Source organism: Pelobates fuscus, chromosome 12 (genome assembly GCF_036172605.1).
Source record: "Pelobates fuscus isolate aPelFus1 chromosome 12, aPelFus1.pri, whole genome shotgun sequence".
NCBI classification, from domain to species: domain Eukaryota; kingdom Metazoa; phylum Chordata; class Amphibia; order Anura; family Pelobatidae; genus Pelobates; species Pelobates fuscus.
In genome coordinates, this window is record NC_086328.1 from 16,434,609 (window position 1) to 16,454,934 (window position 20,326).

A 20,326-nucleotide genomic window follows, 5' to 3' on the forward strand; every position below is an offset into this window, starting at 1 on the left:
CATCTGTAAGCAAAACCAGTTTTATCGTACCATATATTTACAAATCACGCCGTATTAATCACTCTCTGTATGTGTTTGCTAGAGTGTTGCTAATCACATTCCTTTTTTCTTTTTTTTAGGATTTTATTCTGGAACATTACAGTGAAGACGGATCTGATTATGAGAATGAGTTAGCGGACCTTATGGATCTCAGACAGGTAGTGACCATGTGTTTGTGAACTGGGGCTAAGGTGTAATAAATCACTTTATGGGATTTGGTGGATTTTTAAGCCTGCACAATTCTGCCTTGAGTCTTATCTAAAAAAGTGTTTAAAGGACCACTCTAGGCACCCAGACGACTTCAGCTTAATGAAGTGGTCTGGGTGCCAGGTACCTCTAGGATTAACCCTTTTTTTTATAAACATAGCAGTTTCAGAGAAACTGCTATGTTTATAATGAGGGTTAATCCAGCCTCCAAATCCTCTAGTGGCTGTCTCACTGACAGCCGCTAGAGGCGCTTGCGTGATTCTCACTGTGAAAATCACAGTGAGGGCACGCAAGCGTCCATAGGAAAGCATTATGAATGCTTTCCTATGCGACCGGCTGAATGCGAGCGCGGCTCCTGCCGCGCATGCGCATTCAGCCGATGACGTCGCGATCAAGATGGAGAGGAGGAGGAAAGCTCCCCGCCCGGCGCTGGAAAAAGAGGTAAGTTTAACCCCTTCCTCTCTCCAGAGCCCGGCGGGAGGGGGTCCCTGAGGGTGGGGGCACCCTCAGGGTTCTCTAGTGCCAGGAAAACGAGTATGTTTTCCTGGCACTAGAGTGGTCCTTTAACCCCTTAAGGACCAAACTTCTGGAATAAAAGGGAATCATGACGTGTCACACACGTCATGTGTCCTTAAGGGGTTAAAGGGACATTGTAGGCACTGTAACTGCATCATCTCATTGGAGTGGCTATAGTGTATGGATTCCTCTGCTGCTGTCCTTTTTGTTCAGTATTTTTTTTTGTTTTTTCTGAATTCTATATTTAATATATTTAGTTTCATAGAATGATAAATAGTACAGTCATATCCAGTTAACACATGTATGCTGTTAGTTTACAAGCTAGTGAGTAAATATACCGCACAACATGGGTAATGCATAGATGGAAGATATACCATGGTAAGTTGTCAATTGGAAAATGAGTTACAGACAAAAGAGAAACAATTTGAACACAAAGTGAGAACTGCTTCACGGTCGCCTCCTAATATAGTGCAATGGAGGTGTACACTTATCAAACTCGCTGGCAATGTTGGAGTTTGAAATGGCTGTTCAGTGTTTTTAATGGTTGCATGTTAAATGAGAGTACCCCGCAGCCCCATTCCTTCTGTGCTGCTTGGGTAATGAGGAAGTATTGGCTGAGAATATCACATGATCACTTTCAGCCTATCACAGTCCCCATTGCTGGTATAAAATGGTATGGCTAGAAGAAAGTGTGTAACCTCTGCTTTAGCCTGTGCGGGCGGGACGGTGAGTGGCCACGGATCCACTTTCAGAGTTAAACTGATTGAAAATGGTTTAATATTGAAAGCAGGGACAGTGCCAAGGGACTCCAGGCACTATAGCCAATTCAATTAGAGGAAATGGTTATAATGCCTACAGTGTCCCTTTAAAGCGCCGCTGTCACCGTCTGGGAACTTTGCGTAATTTGCAAAAACGCTCAACGGTGACATTGCAGCTGGGGGACCAGCGGCTCAGAAAAGGTGAATTTTGCAGGGTGGTGACAATGTCGCTTTTACTCACCTTGTTCTCTTGCCTGTCAAATTTAATAGACTGGAAGACCTTTTTGGTCCAATTTTCCTTTGTTATTGTTGTGAGGAAAAATACTTTTTATGGCTGTCACTATCGTGATGTGAAGTGTACACGTACAACAATGGAGTTAAATAATATATACATAAAGGCATACAGCTGTGCATCTAATAAACACAGACACCTTTAACAAAGATCAGTACATTATACACACTCATGCTGTAGGCCAGTAATGGCTAACTTTAGCATCCCTGAAGGCTTGCTGAGCATCATGGGAAATTCAGATCATAGTTGCTCAAGCCATTTATCCAAGTTGTGGACGCATTGCATGATGTGTGTAGAATTTGCAGTTTTACAAGTAATTATTGAGCTGGTTATATTTATTCTGATGAATATCAAAGCTGTTTTGATCACGCCTGCAGCTCTCGATTTGTTATCTTCACATTTTCGTTAGAAAAAATGGGTTTTTGCAATCCGATCTTACGATCTATTTACGTACATAAACATGCCCTGCTCAATGTATTTTACCTGCCGGCTGAAAAGCATATCAAAGGAAGAATAATCAGAGTTCGTTACCAGAGCATTAAACAGAAATGTATTGCTTGCGTTTCCAAACTATGCCATATTTCTTAGATTTGGAATTCTGTAACCTTTGTATCCCATGATGAGATCATGCTAGCTTAACGATCAGTGCTTAAAATGGTCTTTGAACCCAGCATTGTGTGCACTGGACAATCTTTATCAAGTCAAAGTGTGAAATACATTAAGCATAAAGAAACACAAACAATCTGTTCATTTTAATGCTGTCAGTGCCTGTAACAGTTAGACAAGTCAGCTACTGTTTGGACTGTTGCTGCCCACTTATTTCACAGCTAACACCGGCAGACTGTCTTAAAGATTGGACAATGAAGTTTGGACCTCACAGACCTCATTAAAATGTTATAGATCATTCACTGGATCATTCATCAGTCCTAGAGTAGAAATTAACCGCTTGGTAGTATGCTATGGCTTGTAGTGGCAAGCAAATTTTAAGTGTGTGTGTGTCAGTAGATTGGATTTGAAAATATCTTCTTTATATGTTATTACACGATAAGTCGATGTGTAGTAAATATATAGCATGCCTCTCCAGCTGTTTGAGATTCTCACTCAATTACCTCTTCATTCCCTTTGTATTTTACTAATAGCTGCTTATCTGTTAACTGTTCCAGCCTTTACATCCAAACTCCCCCTGCTACCTCTTGTCTCAAATCCCCCTGGTATCCTTTAGATTGTAAGCTCACGGGCCATCTAGCCAAGCACTTTGTATAAAAGAGCTCCAATGGCTAGATATCAGCTTACGGGCAGGGCTCTCTCTACCTCTTGTTTTTGTCTGTGTATATTGTATATTTCTCCACTAATTGTACAGCGCTGCGAAATCTGTTGGCCCTTTATAAATAGCAGTAATAAATGAATAAATAGTAGAGGCATCTTCACGTTTGTTGTTTTTCTTTTCTCCTAGGCATGTCGGACCCCTACCCGAGATGATGCTGGTGTGGATCTACTTGTGGGTTACTTCCAGCAGCTCGGATTTATTGAGAACCGATTTTTCCCACCCTCACGGAATATGGGAGTAATATTCACATGGTAAGCATTGGTAACACATTTTCTTAGCTAATGATACATTTTGCATAGTTATACAGGTCTAAGGATGCGTATGCCAAATATCAGAGTATCGCAGTATCTTTTAATACTTTTTATTATCGGATTAACAGAATGTTCCTTAGGGTCCACTCCGAGAAGCTGACTGTTCCAGAAAAATTCTGTTAGCCTAAATAAAATATCATTAGAAATTGTATTTTCATAGGAACATAAAACATGGGCAAAATCCAGGTAACAGATAGGTTAATAGTATCTAGATGTGCTTGAAAACAAATGAAAGGTAAATATGTCCTGCTTATATAAATATTTAGATATTATTCTTGTACAGTCAACAGTACACTTCCTGGGCTGGAAACCATCCGGGTCCGATTTAAGTTTCCTATTGATTTGGTTTTGGAAGGACGGATGAACATTTATATTTGAGAAATCTGCCATCCCCTGCAGATTTGGAAACTTCGAAATTAACAAATTTAATTTAAGGCTTTGCAGGTTGGGGTTTTTAAAAAATAAATACCGGTAAATGTATTATTAGCTCAGTGGCCCAAAGTGCAACTCACACCAGATTCGTAGGTGCATTTTTAATTTTTTTAAAATCTGGATTATACTTGGAATGCTCTACCTTGAAGTCGATATAAACGTATTTTTAGGGTTTGCACGACAGTAACCAACCTCAGTCTGATGATTTGCGTTAACAATGAAACAGCTGTCCATGAGTGGCTCACTGGCTTTGCATCGTTTCCTAAGTTGTTTCAAAGCTGTTGTATACTGCAAACACAGACTCAAAGGAATCCATGTAAATAAATGGCAATAATAATAATAAAATAAATGTTTAAAATGGAATGAGGCAAAAGAGTGATTATTTGTTAAACTAATTTGCATACACCCACCCAGAATCCTTTGCGGTAGTAACACCACTGCAAATTTGTGATTTCTGTGGGAAAAGCAAGTCTTTTTGTTTAACATTGTATTGACTCTATATATTTATTTTTATTTATTTTTTGGTACTAAAACATTGCGGTTTAATGTAGAATGGAAGGACCGCGCCAGACACTATATCTATTTCAATGAAATGAAGCAGTTATAGTGACTACAGTGTCCCTTTAACTGTCACATAATAGAACAAAGAAAATGTCTGTGAGGGCCAATTCAATATTGCTTATTGTTTAAGAATGAAGTGAGCAATAGCAGTGCCTCTGTATTCTAGGTGATGGGGGTTTAATATGTACCCTTTTTAATGTAGCCATCTGTTTGCTTTGCAGGTATGATTCATTCACCGGGGTGCCTGTTAGCCAGCCAAATATCTCATTGGAGAAGGCCAGCATTGTATTTAACATCGCAGCCCTGTATACTCAAATTGGAACACGCTGTAACCGACAGACGAAGGACGGACTGGAAAATGCCATCAGTGCATTTAAAAGAGCTGCAGGTACTCTTCCTACTGTAGACCTTAATCGTGAAAGTATTGTGATGTCTGAATTTTGAAAATCAGATTGCTGATGGATCGAAAGAAGTGTAGGTGTTAAAACGTATAGAGCCCCGGCTTGAATTAGAATTCATGCACAGATACACGAATTCTAATTCAAGCCGGGGCTCTATACGTTTTAACACCTACACTTCTTTCGATCCATCAGCAATCTGATTTTCAAATTACCTGTATCAGTCAGTGAGTTTTTTTCTGTAAATTAGGATTTGTGCAAGAATGGACAGTGATGTATTAGGCCAAAGTAGCTGATTTTGACATGTGTTTTCTATACCGCTCAACAAGTATGGCTTACAGTTTGCAGTTCCCTTGCCAGTTCTCTACAATTCCCCATTTTGTTATGTAGCAGTTATTTGGTGATTTCCATTGCACTTATTTTTCTATAAAGGTGTGTTCTCATTTCTCTGAACCTTTGGGTGAATGATTAACTTATTCTGTTTGGGTTGGGTTGTTAGCAAGTCAAGTAACCAACACAAACTGCTGTTATTGGAAAATTCTACCTGCGAGACGCAAATGCGATTTCTATATCTCCGCTCCATCCAGCTAGTGGGTCATCACAAATAAAGCATGCGCAAAATACTTGGAAACGGGACATCTGGGCTTCCATTTCTCCATGTTCCATACCATGATTACTGTGAACAACTTGTACTGTTTGACTTTGCAGACGTTTCCTCCAGAGTACTGCTTGCAGCATTTGCATGACATAGTTAAAGGATTACATCATATATAAACTGTCTAAAAAAAATAAATAATATATTTGAAGGTGCAGTCTAGGTGGTAATGTCCTTCACAGTACAATAAAAGTATACATCACAATTAATATGATTTAAAGTGTTTTTTATTATTATTATACGGATGTGTCTTGTTTATCTTTGCTATATAATAATTAACCCCTTTAGGACTTATGATATTTCATGCCACCCTCACAATCTGGTCCTTAGACATCCTGTGCAAGGTCCCTTTTGGGGTGCACTGCTTGGTGTAACAAAAGGCTCTGCATAAAGTCGAATGAGAGTTATTACGGGAGGGGGGAGGTTAGGCAGACTATATTTATGTTATCGGCTGCTTTATTTGCAGTGGTAGCTGAGTGTTTTATGTCCCACTTTTGTTGCTTGCCTCTAGTTAATGATTATAGATGTATGAACTGTGTATTGTCGTTTTACTTATAACCTCTTTCTGTAAGCCATCGAGCTTGGCCGCTGTCACCCCTGCACTGCATTTAGTAATAGTATGGGTTAAAGGGTACAAGTTGTGATTTTATAATAATAATAAAAAATAAAATAATGAAATTCTACTTTATACATTTGTTCCTAGCAAATCTGTAGTAAAGAGGATAACATACTTATAGATGCACACCGTACACTTAGACAAATCCCTTGAACATATGTGTATGTTTTTTGTGTTTGTTTTAGAGATAGTTTAAGCCCACTGCTAGTTTATTGTTACTCTCCATAATTGGACAGATTTGTTTAGATAACTGGGAGCTGAGGTTAGCTCCAAGAGACTATAGACCCTGTTTTGAGAAAAACTGAAAGAACAGCACCCGAAGACTCCATACAAAATAATTGCTACTTTAAACTGCAGTGATTATGGTGCTGGGGTGTCTCTTTAAATGTTTATTTTGAACGCTTTTGATTTGCCTTTTCCTAGCATCTAATAAAACAGTTTATCTTCTTTATATGCCTAAGGGGCTCCCAAATCCTACAAGTACTTGGCAAACCCTGATGCAGACAAAAAAAGTATTGACCTCCTACCAAAATCATCTCCTGTTTATGTTTGTTTAATTGAAAGATAATCTGGAAAATAGAATTTACCAAGCTTTATAGGCTTTTTGCTAGGGTGGCGTAAAATACTTCTAGGAAGTGAAGGGCCTGGGGCCTTAATTAGATTTTGCAACCGAGGTCAGTGTACTTAAATAGACAGGGTGGACCTTAAGCTGTACAAACCTGAATAGGCACACTCCGAGTTAATGCTATACAGACTAATTTCCTCATACGTGTATACTAAGGCTTTATTCTGTTCCTTTTTTAGGTGTACTCAGCTATCTGAAGGAGACGTTCACCCATACCCCAAGCTATGACCTGAGTCCAGCCATGTTGGGAGCTCTCATCAAAATGCTTTTGGCTGAAGCCCATGAATGCTACTTTGAGAAAATGATCTTATCTGGGATCCAGAATGAATTCTGCACGCTGGCAAAGGTGGCACATGAGTCCGCTAAGGTATGTTAGTTTATTAGGTACAGATGCCATTTTTATGTATTGTAAAGGAATAAGTTGCTGCAAGCTTCAAAATATGAAACAAACAAACAAACAAAAAAATTTTTAGTTTTGGAGCGTGTGGGCGATATGGCACGTGTACATGAAGATATGTGTGCATATTCATTAAAGTCTGTTATCTGGTTCTAATGACTCATATAAGGACCTGAGAATTGCCGTGCAGTTTAAATGGACACTATAGTCACCTTAACAACTTTAGCTTAATGAAGCAGTTTTGGTGTATAGAACATGCCCCTGCAGCCTCACTGCTCAATCCTCTGCCATTTAGGAGTTAAATCCCTTTGTTTATGAACCCTAGTCACACCTCCCTGCATGTGACTTGCACAGCCTTCCATAAACACTTCCTGTAAAGAGAGCCCTATTTAGGCTTTCTTTATTGCAAGTTCTGTTTAATTAAGATTTTCTTATCCCCTGCTATGTTAATAGCTTGCTAGACCCTGCAAGAGCCTCCTGTATGTGATTAAAGTTCAATTTAGAGATTGAGATACAATTATTTAAGGTAAATTACATCTGTTTGAAAGTGAAACCAGTTTTTTTTTTCATGCAGGCTCTGTCAATCATAGCCAGGGGAGGTGTGGCTAGGGCTGCATAAACAGAAACAACGTGATTTAACTCCTAAATGACAGTGAATTGAGCAGTGAAATTGCAAGGGAATGATCTATACACTAAAACTGCTTTATTTAGCTAAAGTAATTTAGGTGACTATAGTGTTCCTTTAATAAAATGTATTTTAACACGTAGTCAAACTTCTCTTTAGAGAGATCTAAAAGGGAAGCAATCACTTCTCTGGAAATTACACATTTGAATAAAACATTGTATAATTTGTGCTAACTGTTTTTTTGTTTGTTTGTTTTTTTCATGTGATTCTATCTGGGTTTTTTCAAATGTGTATTACCAATTTAGTATCTGACTTCACAACCCAGTTCAGTCTTGGCACAGCCAAGGCACATGTTGTAAAGTTGAGGGAGAAATAGAAACATTGTTTCTTTTTCTTCTCATCTCTCTGTGCTGACTGCCAGGTGGAAAGGACGTGGCTTATAACAGGGAGCCAAGATGGAGGCACCCAGTTCCAAGACCGAGGTAAATGTAGCAGTGTGGATATCTACATTTCATTTTAACTTTGAGACCTCGCAAACACACACATATTATATATAGTGTATAGTAAAGAGAATTTTAAAACATTTTGTCAGTTTCATTTCGAATAGTGCTTGGATTCTCTGTTATAACAATTTCAGCATTGCTCATCCTAAGAGATCGGAAATTGCAGCCCCAAATTTTATTTTTCCATAAAAAAACTTGGTTGTCATCTGTACTGGAACTCCAATGCAGAAAGAAAACCATGAATTCTGTTTTAATGTATTATAGGCGAGCCATACCTTTTTGCTTATGTGTGTTATATTTAGAATTTTTGTTTTATTTTTTTCCAGGTCAGCCAGGTTCATAGCCAAGTCTTCAATGCAATGAGCCAAGCACCAATAAAAGAGAACGTCCCATATTCGTGGTCGGTCATGGTCCAGGTGAAGGCAGAACATTACAAAGCCCTAGCACAGTACTTTGTGTCCATCATGCTCATCGACCACCAGTGTGAGTGGGGGCTATGTATTAATGAACCCATACTAACGTACTGACTTGTCAATGATCAGCTATGGGATTTCTCAACTAAACAGCGAATTAAAGTGAATTACAAAACAGCAACATTTGGGACAAAATAGATCAATGGGAACATTCTCCCACTTCCTGGTTATTTTATTGTTTATGTTTGATTTCAATTCACAAATTCAGTGGTTCACTGTTTAGTGCACAAACCCCTATGTGTTGTATGAAACACATCTTTTGTCTTATCTCTTCTGAGTGGATGTATAGCAGCTGTTTGAAGATAAGATGTGTAGAATTTAAAGTCTCCTTTTTGGCTCCCATTCGCAGTGAATTTGACTGATGATGAAGATAAGCAGGAGAAATGCCTGTCCCAACTTTATGACTCGATGCCCGAAGGACTGACCGCTCAGACCATATTGAAGGACAGACTGCAGCGGACACAGCTAGGTAAATTCCTTTTGAATAGTAACTCTATTCTACCCCTTTTTAAAGGGGCATGGCGCAGTAACCTGTGTTTTGAGGCACTCCTTTGTCCCTGCATCCAAACCTGAAATTAATTACAGTTGCTGCAATTTGCCGGTGTAATCCCTCGCTTTCTATTCATGACATTCGTGGAACGTAATGCTGTACTTTACTTACTGCATGTCCACACGTTACAGGTCCCTAGCAACTTGTACAGACTCTCTATGGCAATAGCATTGTTGAGTAGTTTCAGTCCTGGGAAAAGGAATGAAGCTACTTTGAGCTGCTAATGTACAGGTCACATAAGCTCCTATATGTTTTTTATGGGAAATACTTTGCTTTTCTTTGTTTTATTTCGGTTCATTATGTCCATTATATGGAAGGTGCAGTCGAAATGATTGATTGTTCCTAGTGGCAAAGAATTCACAATGTTTTTCAGACAGGTTGGTCTTGCAAGCTCCCCGAACACTCCCTTTTATTCTGCACATAGCTCACATTCCTGTTTGTCCTGTGACAACAGCAATACAAAAATCACTAATAACAAGTCAAGCAGTGAAACCTCACGCACGTACACAGCAACATTTTATTAAATACCTTTTAAAAAAAAAAAATAAAAATTGTATTACATTAACACCTTGATATCTGCTGACCTTGAGTGCATTAAGGTTTATTGTAATATTTAGGGGTCATTTATCTGACTGCTTTACGGCCCATTGATCTTTATCACCCACGGATTCAGACCTTGCAATTCTATTGTTTGACACAATGCAGTAAGATACTACTTTGCTAGTATTATCCAGCAGGCTTTTTTAAGATCCCAGCTGGGTACACAGATAATTAAAGAAAATGTGCATCAGCTAAAAACACTCAGGGTTATTAACTAAACCATGTATTGTCAGAAATTTGCCAGGAAATAGCAAATTGAAGTCCAAGATAGCTGAGATTACTTTGTGAATTAACCCAAATTAAAGGAACGCTCCAATACCCAAATACAAAATGAATTTAAAAAAAATCACTGTTTTGAAGATATACCCCAAATGAAAACGTGCATGCATTTAATTATGCATTTTCCCATTGGGGCTATATCTAAAAACAGCTTGCAAAACCTGCAGGTCTGTTGTCTGCTGCCTTTACAAACCCTCCATTTCTAAGCCCACCCAGACTTTCTGTGGCTGTCCAATTAGAGACTTCCCAATGCAGCTCAATGAGAAGTCAGGTGCTCTCAACTATTGCTGTCTCTTGAGTTCAGCTCAAATGAGCTAAAGAAAAAAGGAAGTAACATGACCGGTTGTCTGATTGAGAACCTGGGGGGTTGAACCAGTATAATTTATAAAAGTGTAAATTTCTATTGAAATCTGCTCTTTTTCCAAAATGAAAAAAGAGGGGGCACCCTTCACACGTAAAGCTTTTCAGTAAGCTAAAGTTGTTTAGGGGTCTGGAGTGTCCCTTTAACATTTTTTTACTTGAATTTTCGAAGTCCGTTCCCAACAACCCCCAATTTAGTGATTAACCTCCTAAGTGCCGGTGGGTGGGTATTGCTTTTCTATGAACATCCTTGAGAGCTGGAAGGAGTCGGGATCTATTTACAATAATCCATGTTTAGACTAAAGCGAATATCTGGTTCTCTTTACCTTGCAGGGAAGGCACATCTGGCTAAAGCCATTGCAAGCCACGAAGAGGCTATCCGCTTATCCAACCTTTGTAGCAAGCTGAGGAATATCGATGTCCTCCAGGAAGTCCTGTGTGCATTCAACAAGAGATCCCAGCTTAAATTCTCTCAGCATCAGAGGACGGATGATTTCCTTAATTTACTCACAGCTCCTGATATTGTTGGTAAGTACCGTAGACTGATTTAAATCTACTGAGCCGGTTTAGATCATAAATGTACCTCTTATAGTAATATAGAGACTTATATATGCAATGTTTCCCCAGTGCAGTAAATGCTCAGTTTGCTGTAGAATTAAAGCGTATTCTATACATATTGACTAATGGGTCACAGTATCAAAGTACAAAGAAATGGCAGCTCGCCAGCTCCTGAGAAACTATATTTCCCATGGTACTAAGAAAAAAAGCTTTTGATAAACGTGATAAAAGTGGGACATCTACTGGCATGATATGGAACTGCTCTTAATGAAAATCATTCATTCGAAACTAATGATTTACTTATGTAAATAGGCATGCTAGTGTAAACAACTGTTGATCTAGGGAAAATGATACTTGTATTACACAATAAGAATTTTATTGCATGGCTACAATATAAAAAAAAAAATATATATTTTATTTATTCTAAATAATCAAACCTTTCTTATTTGTCTAAATAAGCAAATGAAACCGGTTAATTCTTCTGCACTTACCCTTTTCACTCCTTGAAAATCCCCCACAAGAATTGATATAGCTGATGCAGAATTTGCTTAACCCCTTAAGGACCAAACTTCTGGAATAAAAGGGAATCATGACATGTCACACATGTCATGTGTCCTTAAGGGCTTAAAGAGTTGGGAGTTTGATGTTTGTTAATTTTGTTGAAATACGTGCCCCTGTATGACACAGGATCCCCCTGTTTTTATAAACATAACATCCCGTGGCCAATAAAAAGAAAGTGGTCCAGCAGTAACATGGAGATCTTATGGTGATTATGACTGATTTTCCATTAAAACGTGAGGTTTTTGGTTTGTTTTTTCCTTACAGTTCTATTTATACCCTGTATTTTTTTTATCCCCCAGGTAAAACCGAATATAAAGCAGAAAGCATTCCTCCTCAACTGTCGAGAGTGAAAGTAGTGGACATTTTTCAGAGACTGGTATGTTTTACAGGCACATTTTCACTATTATATAATAATCTTTTGTTAAAGGAACAGTGTACGTTAAGCTGTTTTGTGCAGATACTCAAAATATCCTGCTCAATACCCCATTACACCAACCAAACCAGGCACCCATACTATTCTCTAAACCTGGCATCACTCGCAGTGCCACTAAACCAGGCACCCAGGGCTACACCATACCATTCTTTAAACTATGCCCAATTACATCAACTAAACCAGGCACCCGTAGCAATCACCTTGGCCACCCTCTAAACTAGATATCCTACACAATGTCCCATTATCTAAACTAAACCAGGCCTCCAGCACAATGCCACATAGCATCCTGTAGCCAAGGCATGATGAGTACATAGCATCCTGTAGCCAAGGCATAATGAGTACATAGCATCCTGTAGCCAAGGCATGATGAGTACAACTTTTAATGGTGTATCATGTTCATTAAGAAAACTTCTACCACCTTCAGGGTCCTCTGTCAGCGTTTTCAGCAAAGCAGAGGTGGTCAGCCCCCAGGAAGATCCATTTGACGACTGAAGACGGGGACTTGGGATTTGTCTTACGAGGGGACTGCCCTGTGCAAGTGACAGCCATCGATCCACTCTGCCCGGCAGCAGTAAGTACATTTACTTTCTAAAAGAAGCTATTTGTGTGGTAATATAGGAATTGCCCTATGAGCTTCTCATTCTGGGAGTGCAATCAGAATATAAACTAATTTCCTCTCGTTTTTAACTTGATTGAAGGCTGTGATCAGTCAGCACTCAAGATTACATAAAGAGGCATGAGCACATAAGTCTTGGAAATGAATTCTGAGATTGTCCAATTTCCACCAGATGTTAACATCTGCGAAACAACATAACCGGACACACTAGGAAAATATATACAAAATATATTACAAAAATAATTTGATTGTTTGTGAGAATAACTATTATTGATCTGTTTCAATGTGGATTGGCATAGGCAGATCAATGTATCTGTGTAAGAAGGACATATTATATTATTAGTGGGGAATTCCATATCATGGATGTATAGTGTAGTGTGTCTGAAGGGCTGTTTGGGAAGAATGATCATAAATAATACGCAGCCTTCTAATTCCCTAAATTCAGGTAATAGACTGCCAATAAGCATTAAATTGCTGCCTGTTGTAATAAGGATTATGTTCCAGGACTTTCTGCTATTAAATCTTTCATTTAGCCAAGGCCTCACATATTTATTTAATAAAGAGTAACTGTAGGGAACACAAAGAGAATTCAAAGCGAAAATCAAATTTGAGGCCAAAATAGCCAAATTGAAAAATTATTTGAAGTCCGCTATGTTTCTTATTTGACTATTTTGGCCTAAAACATGAAATTCATTTTGAATTGCCAACAATTAACACTATAATGATTAATAGTGATGGTGCCGGTCTGTATGTGCTATGTTTCGCTGTGAAATGCTGCACGTACAGAGTTTAACCCCATTGCTGCCACAGATGTAACTCCACCTCCGACAGCATCATTGGGTCGTGATTAGCCAGTGCTAAACAAGGATTCTGTGCTGGCTAATGTCAATCCTGTGCATATTGGACGTCTGTTGTCAGCACACACAGGTGTCCAGTTATGGCACGGTACCCCTCTCCGTGCCGCCAATTTCCTCTCCTCAGCCGACCTCTTATATTCTTCACCCGGCAGCTAATAGGAGTGACCGCAGCGGATGATTAGGCTGAGGGAAGACGTGGCCTAGGAGGAGGAGTTGGGTACGGTTATGTTTTTTTTTTTCTTTTGTTTTAAGTTGTTTTTTAATTTGAGTAACCCTTTTAAACACACACTGACTGTACACCAGATATGTTAAACCCACGCTGACCCATAGAGTGTAAGTGTAGACTGTCAATGACCTACATTCTATTAACTTGCAGAGGGAAGGTTTGAAGGAAGGAGATTACATTGTATCCGTAGACGGCGAGGACTGCAAGTGGCGGAGTGTAAACGAGGTTATGGGTATGATTAACGCAGCCAACGCAGATGTGGACGTTCAGGCCGTCAGCCTACAGGAGTCAACGTCGAGTATTGTGAGTATCATTAAGTGTATTCAGCTGTGGTTAGTGCTGCATTGAACTGTGTGGGTGATGTTTCTAGATATCCACCGGGGATGTTTAACAGAGCGTGTGTATGTATTGGGTCGGTATGTGTGTCTTCATGTTTATGTTAATCGAGAGAGAATTAGAATTTTAATATCTGTGTTCTAGTTTGGAACCGAGGGCTGCCAATAAAGGCTTGATTACAAGTGGCCAATGGGAGGCATGATTAGAATAGTAAGCAGCCAATGGGAGGCATGATTAGAATAGTAAGCAGCCAATGGGAGGCATGCAGGGGTTCACACTAGCTGCATATTTTAGTTGTACTGAGATTAAAATCACTAATTTTAGGTAACATCCCCTGTAGGCTTTACCAAAGCCGCCAAGAACAGTTATTCCTGCGTGCGTAATAAGTTTTATTTTTCTCATATTTTGACTAAACATTTTATAGAATGGACATGATTAGGTAAAACACTAACAGAGTTATTCACTAAAGTGAGACTTCAAAGAGAATTTCGAATTTCGCCAAAACTAGCTGAACCAGAAGCTTAGTTGTTTTTAGGGAATTTTTCCAGTTTGTAAATTTGAAATTCACTTTGATTTCTTATTCTAGTGATTAACCCAGTAAGTTAGTAGTCATATGTTCAAAAAACATTAAATTCAAACTTTTACTGAGGTTTGAGAGAAGAGAAAATGAAACAAGAAGTCACAGAAATAAGTATATATACATACCTCCCAATGTGAGCTATGGATCTGGTATGGAGGGCTGGGTGAGCCAAAGCGGTAGAGACTGGCCCACCCGCTAACTGGTCTGACCAAAAAAGTAGGGTGACTGACAGCTTGTCTGACTGGCCCCACTCATGTGCATAGCTTTCCTGAAAAAGTGTTATTTTTCTCTACATCGCATGAGTACATCTTATAATGCCCTCACACTATAGTAATTGGGGAAAATTCCCTGCAGTCCCCTGATGCAGATGATGCTCCAGTTGTCTGACAATGTAAAACATTGCCATTTCTGAGAAACGCTAATATTTTCATTTTGCCAAAAACACACATTTAGTGGCCGTCAAGCAGACCGCTTCAAGAGCTGCTTCCTCTTTAGGATACTATGATTTTTAAATGTCTTCATGTTCATGCTGTGCGTGATATACTTGGTTAATGCTTCTCATTTGATTACCATTAAATACTTCTCATAGAGAAGCACTGGATTGGTGAATTCCAGTAATTTCTCTGCAGGAGCGATTTGTTGTCGATGGCTCTCTATGAGAAGGTTTTGATTGGACAGAGATTATCGTGGTTGATGATCTCACTCTGGGTGGTTAGGCTGTTCTATGGTCTAAATAAGTGTTGGATGGATGTCATTGGAGCAGCCAGGTCATTGTTTGATGTTTATTTATTTTTTATACACGTGGTCTAATTTGATTGTTTTTTGTTATTCCTACAGCACAATAAGAGCGCCACTTATTACGCCGGCATGCAAAAAACATATTCCATGATCTGCCTGTCCATGGACGACGATAAGGCTAAGACACAAAAGGCCACAAAGAAACCATCCTTCCTAAGCTGGGGATTTAAAAACCGACAGAAAGCCGCAAGCACGCTCTGCCTGCCAACGGCAACAGCAGGAAAGACACCGACAAACCAGCTCTTCCTCTCGCCATACAACACTTTAGGAAGTGAAAGTGCAATGTACTAAGGAATTCTTATCTGCAAATCCAATTTATTCCAAGGACATAAAAAAAACTATATAAGCAAACACTGTGATGGTTCTATGAACTCCTCCGAGCTGTGAGATACTCCGAAACTGCGAAAAAAACCATCTATAATGGGAATTTTATTTCTTAAAACTTAATATTCTATAAGTATTACATTATAGGAATATTGCCAGCAAACTTTACTGCAAAACACACACACGCACGGTGACTGCCCTCTTATCAAACCACCAGAAGAATTATTCTTTGTCATACTATGTGATGTTGGAAAAACAAAAAGCATAAAAGAAGTGTAGATATATTTTACCTTTTATTTTTATTTTTTTTAAGACTTTAAAATATATTTTTCAAAGTTATAGTTTATCATGTTGTGGTACTAAAACAATTCCTTTACAAATCGGGAATAAAGAAGTTATTTTGGGGTTTCGAAGCTCAAATAATAAAACTGGATTTTTTTTCCCATTTCTACCAACTTCTAAATAAGAAATATTTGGAAATGGTTGCCCCATACTTCATAATGCACAAGGTGTTAGACAGTTTAGTTGAAATAGCCCAACCCCTTAATCCACAAATAGCTGAAAATAGAAACTCATCTAAGTAATTGATATTACTTATTTAGAAATGTTTCTTGGTTGCTACAAAATAGCAAAAATGATATAAAAACAGAGAAAAACGTAGAATTCGGATTCCATGGAAAATCGTTTTTTTTTTTTTTAATCTCTAATCCGAGCTTTTTTTGCCTGCACCATGTTCATCTGCCTTTGCGATTTAAAATTATAAGAATGTAAAATTCATATCAAGAATTCTGTAGCAGACGGTTTAATTTGTGCATTTTAAACTTATACCCTATATGCTCGCAGGGCTAAATTTATATCCCACTTACCCTATTTTGATGGCGCTCAAAATAAAAAAAAATAAAAAAGGATTAGAAAAAAATACCATTTGTATAAAAATGGTAAAATATGAGGCATTTAAATTTACATAAGAGTAAAAGCAAAATTAGGATTAATGTATATTATGTTTGAGAAATGCCAAACGGTCCCCGGTTTATCTGGTTTCCATGACACTGGATTTTAAATTGTCCATGTGGGCCGAATGTAAAATTTCCAGCATAATGTAAAAAGCAAGTACGGTAAATATAAAAAAAAAAATATTTACTGGTCCTTTTTAAGGGGTTGTAGGCAATTAGGAGGAAGTGCATATATCGGAACAGGCGCACCAATAAATAATGACATTAAATTAAGGGAATTGTTTACTGTGCATTATGGGAAATGTGACAATTGATCCTTTCAGAAGATACAGGATAATCTCTTCCTCCAGATGCTGCTATAGACTAAGTTGTGACGCTTAGGCTGTGCCTTTTCACAATCGCTGCTGAAGACGAATCACGCTATAAGGCAGCGAGCTGGGTTCAAAATGTCTGGAACATTCACCACTCTCTTGTGCAATGCTGAACTCATTGGCATGCTATAGCCTTCACAACGAATGTTACTATTGTTAATATTTATATGGAATATGTTATTAAGGTATTATTGTTTAATTAGACGTTAATTATTGTTAATAAGTGCTATGTAAGAAAAAGTAGCCAGCTCGCTGTGTGCTTTATGTTAATCTTCCCTTGGGAAATACAACTAAATTGGAAGATAAGGGCAAAATTAATGTGTAAACCCCTTTACTGCCAGCAGGTAGCGCTATGTACAGCTATACAAACTGGCAGGAAAGGGGTTAAACGAATTAGCTCTAAGTGGAATATCAATTGACTGACTGGGATTTCACTCATTTCCTACTGGTCACTAAATAGAGCAGTGATGGCTAACCTTGACACCATAAATTGTTTCTGGACTGCATTTCCCATGATGCTCAGCTAGCTTTTAGAGTCAAAAAGCTAGCCGAGCATCATGGGAAATGTAGTTCAGAAACAATTTATGGTGTCATGGTTAACCATCAATGAAAAAGGGTGATGGAACTTTTTCTAAAACAAGGTATGTCTGAGCTACGTGTGTAAATACTGGTTTAAATAAAGTTTTTTTTAAATTAGTGTATTTTTAAAGTGCATCAGTCACACAAATATGACATAGTATCACTTTATAGTGCATGAAATGTAATCTGTGCATTGTATTGTCTGTTATTATGGTACAGCTGATTTAAAGGTCTAGGCAAGATGGGAGCATACGATGGGTTGCCCTACTTACCCTGCAGTATGTAGCAAGCAACCTTCTAATTAAAAAAAGAAAATCAACTAACTGCAATGTATGACTTTAACATACTGCAGGGTAACACTTCTCATGTGCCGTGTATCTACGTGAAGAAACCATTGTTTTCAAAGTGCAAGATTCTGCATTGAATTTCTTCACATTTTTCAGGAATTATGGGATGCCTTACTTTGCATTGTGGGTACGAAAACCCAGACGTAATTACGTTTTAACACTACACATTTACTTTTTATATCATGCCTTGGCAAGCTCTCAAGTCATGAAGGAGTTCAATGTACTCTGGTTTGTAATCTTTGACGAAATAATTCAGAGGTTAATGATACAGACAATTACTGTTAAATGCTATGTGAACTGACAAACACATTTCTGTGCAAGTTTAATCCTATGACCTACTGAAGGACAACGGTAGCAAAAGTTATTTTATTTTAATGTATATTTTTTTATTTCAAGACGTTTTTCAGAATAAACTTTAACTGTGCAATATTTAGATTGTTGTTTTTAAGGGAGAGATACAATTAATGAAGTATTGTAAGCAGAGCACATTTTTTGAACTGCAAGTTTAACTCCAATAAAGGTTTATTAAAGCAAACCGAGCACATTTGTTTTGTTTATATTAACTTTCAGGTTTGAAACTTCTGATGTCAGCCTTTGCTCTAGTAGGGCCGTTAATTATCCAAAACAGGGTACTGTCTTAACAATCACACTGCCACACAGACAGGGTATAAAGGACAGGGTTATTAACTTAAGTGAAGTGAGAATTAAAAGTGAATTTCAAATATAGCAAATAATAAGGTCAAAATAGCCAAATTAGAAACCTTCTCAAAGTCAGCTACTCTGGCCTTAAAAGGATACTATGGGCATCAAAACACATTTAGTTTAATGAATAAGTGTTTGTGCATAGAGCTTACCCCTGCAGTTTAACTGCTCAATTATCTGCCATTTAGAAGTTACGTTATTGTTGTTTCTATTTATGCAGCTCTAAAATTTTTATTTAATTTTTCATCGGTTCGATTAGACGTTTACATAAGATATTCCAACTTAAACATAATGTGCATTAAAGGAAGTTTAAACATTAGATGTCTCTTTACAGGAAGTGCTTAGGAAGGCTGTGCAAGTCACATGCAGGGAGGTGTGACTAGTGTTGTATAAACAAAGGGATTTAACTCCTAAATAGCAGAGAATTGAGTAGTTCACCTACAGGGGGATGATCTATACAGCGTAATGGCTTCATTAAACTAAAGTTGTTTGGGTGCTTAGCATCCCATTAAAAAAATCTTTTAGGTGATTTTAGTGGTACTTTAAAACACATAGTTAATCCCTTTCCAGCAGACAAACGTCTCAATATGCCAGTTTGGCGTTTGGTTGCATTTGTACATTGAAGGTAATCTCGATCTTTGACCTCAAATTATCTTGTTCAATACACAATTTGTAGTTTTGGGAAAACTGAGATGTCCTGAGACGGATTCGGGAGTAATCGGATAACATTCCCAATGTTATCGTTTCAGAATGTTTTTAAAATGTTTGTGTGTGCTGTACCATGTGGAATACTTCTACAAAGAGAAACAGCAGATTACTTAAGATATGAAACTCTGCCAGAACAATTAAACCAAACGTCCTGCTCTACAAAACAGACCTAAAGCAGTAAGAATATGCAAATGTATATTCGTGTTTAAAACACCCTAAGAGGGGGCGGGGCTTACAAGCATCCTGACCAGACGCCATTTCTCAAAGCTCCCTAAAACAAAAACATAATCCTGCGGATAGCAGCAGAACCGAGCCCAATCCGAACTCCACACTAACACGACTAGAACCAGAAAGGCAAGGAGCATCGATCAATGCCTTTCTTTCAGCCACCAAAGTCAGCACGACGGAAGCACAGAACCGGGGCCTACCCCGCGCTGCAAGGCCTTGAGAGTTTCCTGGGCGGCATCGCAACAACCAGCGCTGAAAGGCCCCCACACCTACCTCGCCAATCATCATGCCGGGCATGGGCAGGCGCTCCCAAAAGTCGCACACCCCGGCGGAGGGCAGAGACATAGGAGCCATGCTCCAGCGGCCGTCGCAGCCTAGGCCCGCTATCGCAAACGGAAACCCCGACAAAGATCAGAGCCCGGCACCACAACACGGGCCTGCGACACTCACCAACATCTTCGGCTGGGTCATCGGAACCATCCGACGACTCCGCACCGACCACCAAAAAGGATCTACAATTAATGCTAGCTGAAATCCACAAAATGCTGGCGACCGACTCTGCCATTCTCAAAACAGAAGTAAGAGCAGTGTCGGAGAGAGTCCGAACTAATGAAGTCGCCTTAAC

General features: G+C 38.7%; 1 protein-coding gene across 1 annotated transcript in view; it reads left to right on the forward strand.

Moving 5' to 3' along the window:
• Positions 1–18,602, forward strand: part of RHPN2 (rhophilin Rho GTPase binding protein 2) — a 51,297-nt gene extending 32,695 nt beyond the window's left edge. The window contains exons 5-15 of the mRNA XM_063438708.1: positions 120–197; positions 3,266–3,390; positions 4,665–4,831; positions 6,917–7,104; positions 8,589–8,745; positions 9,085–9,204; positions 10,858–11,052; positions 11,943–12,019; positions 12,501–12,647; positions 13,926–14,078; positions 15,529–18,602. Of these exons, the coding sequence (XP_063294778.1) occupies positions 120–197; positions 3,266–3,390; positions 4,665–4,831; positions 6,917–7,104; positions 8,589–8,745; positions 9,085–9,204; positions 10,858–11,052; positions 11,943–12,019; positions 12,501–12,647; positions 13,926–14,078; positions 15,529–15,780 (1,659 nt within the window). The 3' untranslated portion in view covers positions 15,781–18,602. The remainder of the gene's footprint in view (positions 1–119; positions 198–3,265; positions 3,391–4,664; positions 4,832–6,916; positions 7,105–8,588; positions 8,746–9,084; positions 9,205–10,857; positions 11,053–11,942; positions 12,020–12,500; positions 12,648–13,925; positions 14,079–15,528) is intronic.
• The last annotated feature ends 1,724 nt before the right edge of the window (positions 18,603–20,326 follow it).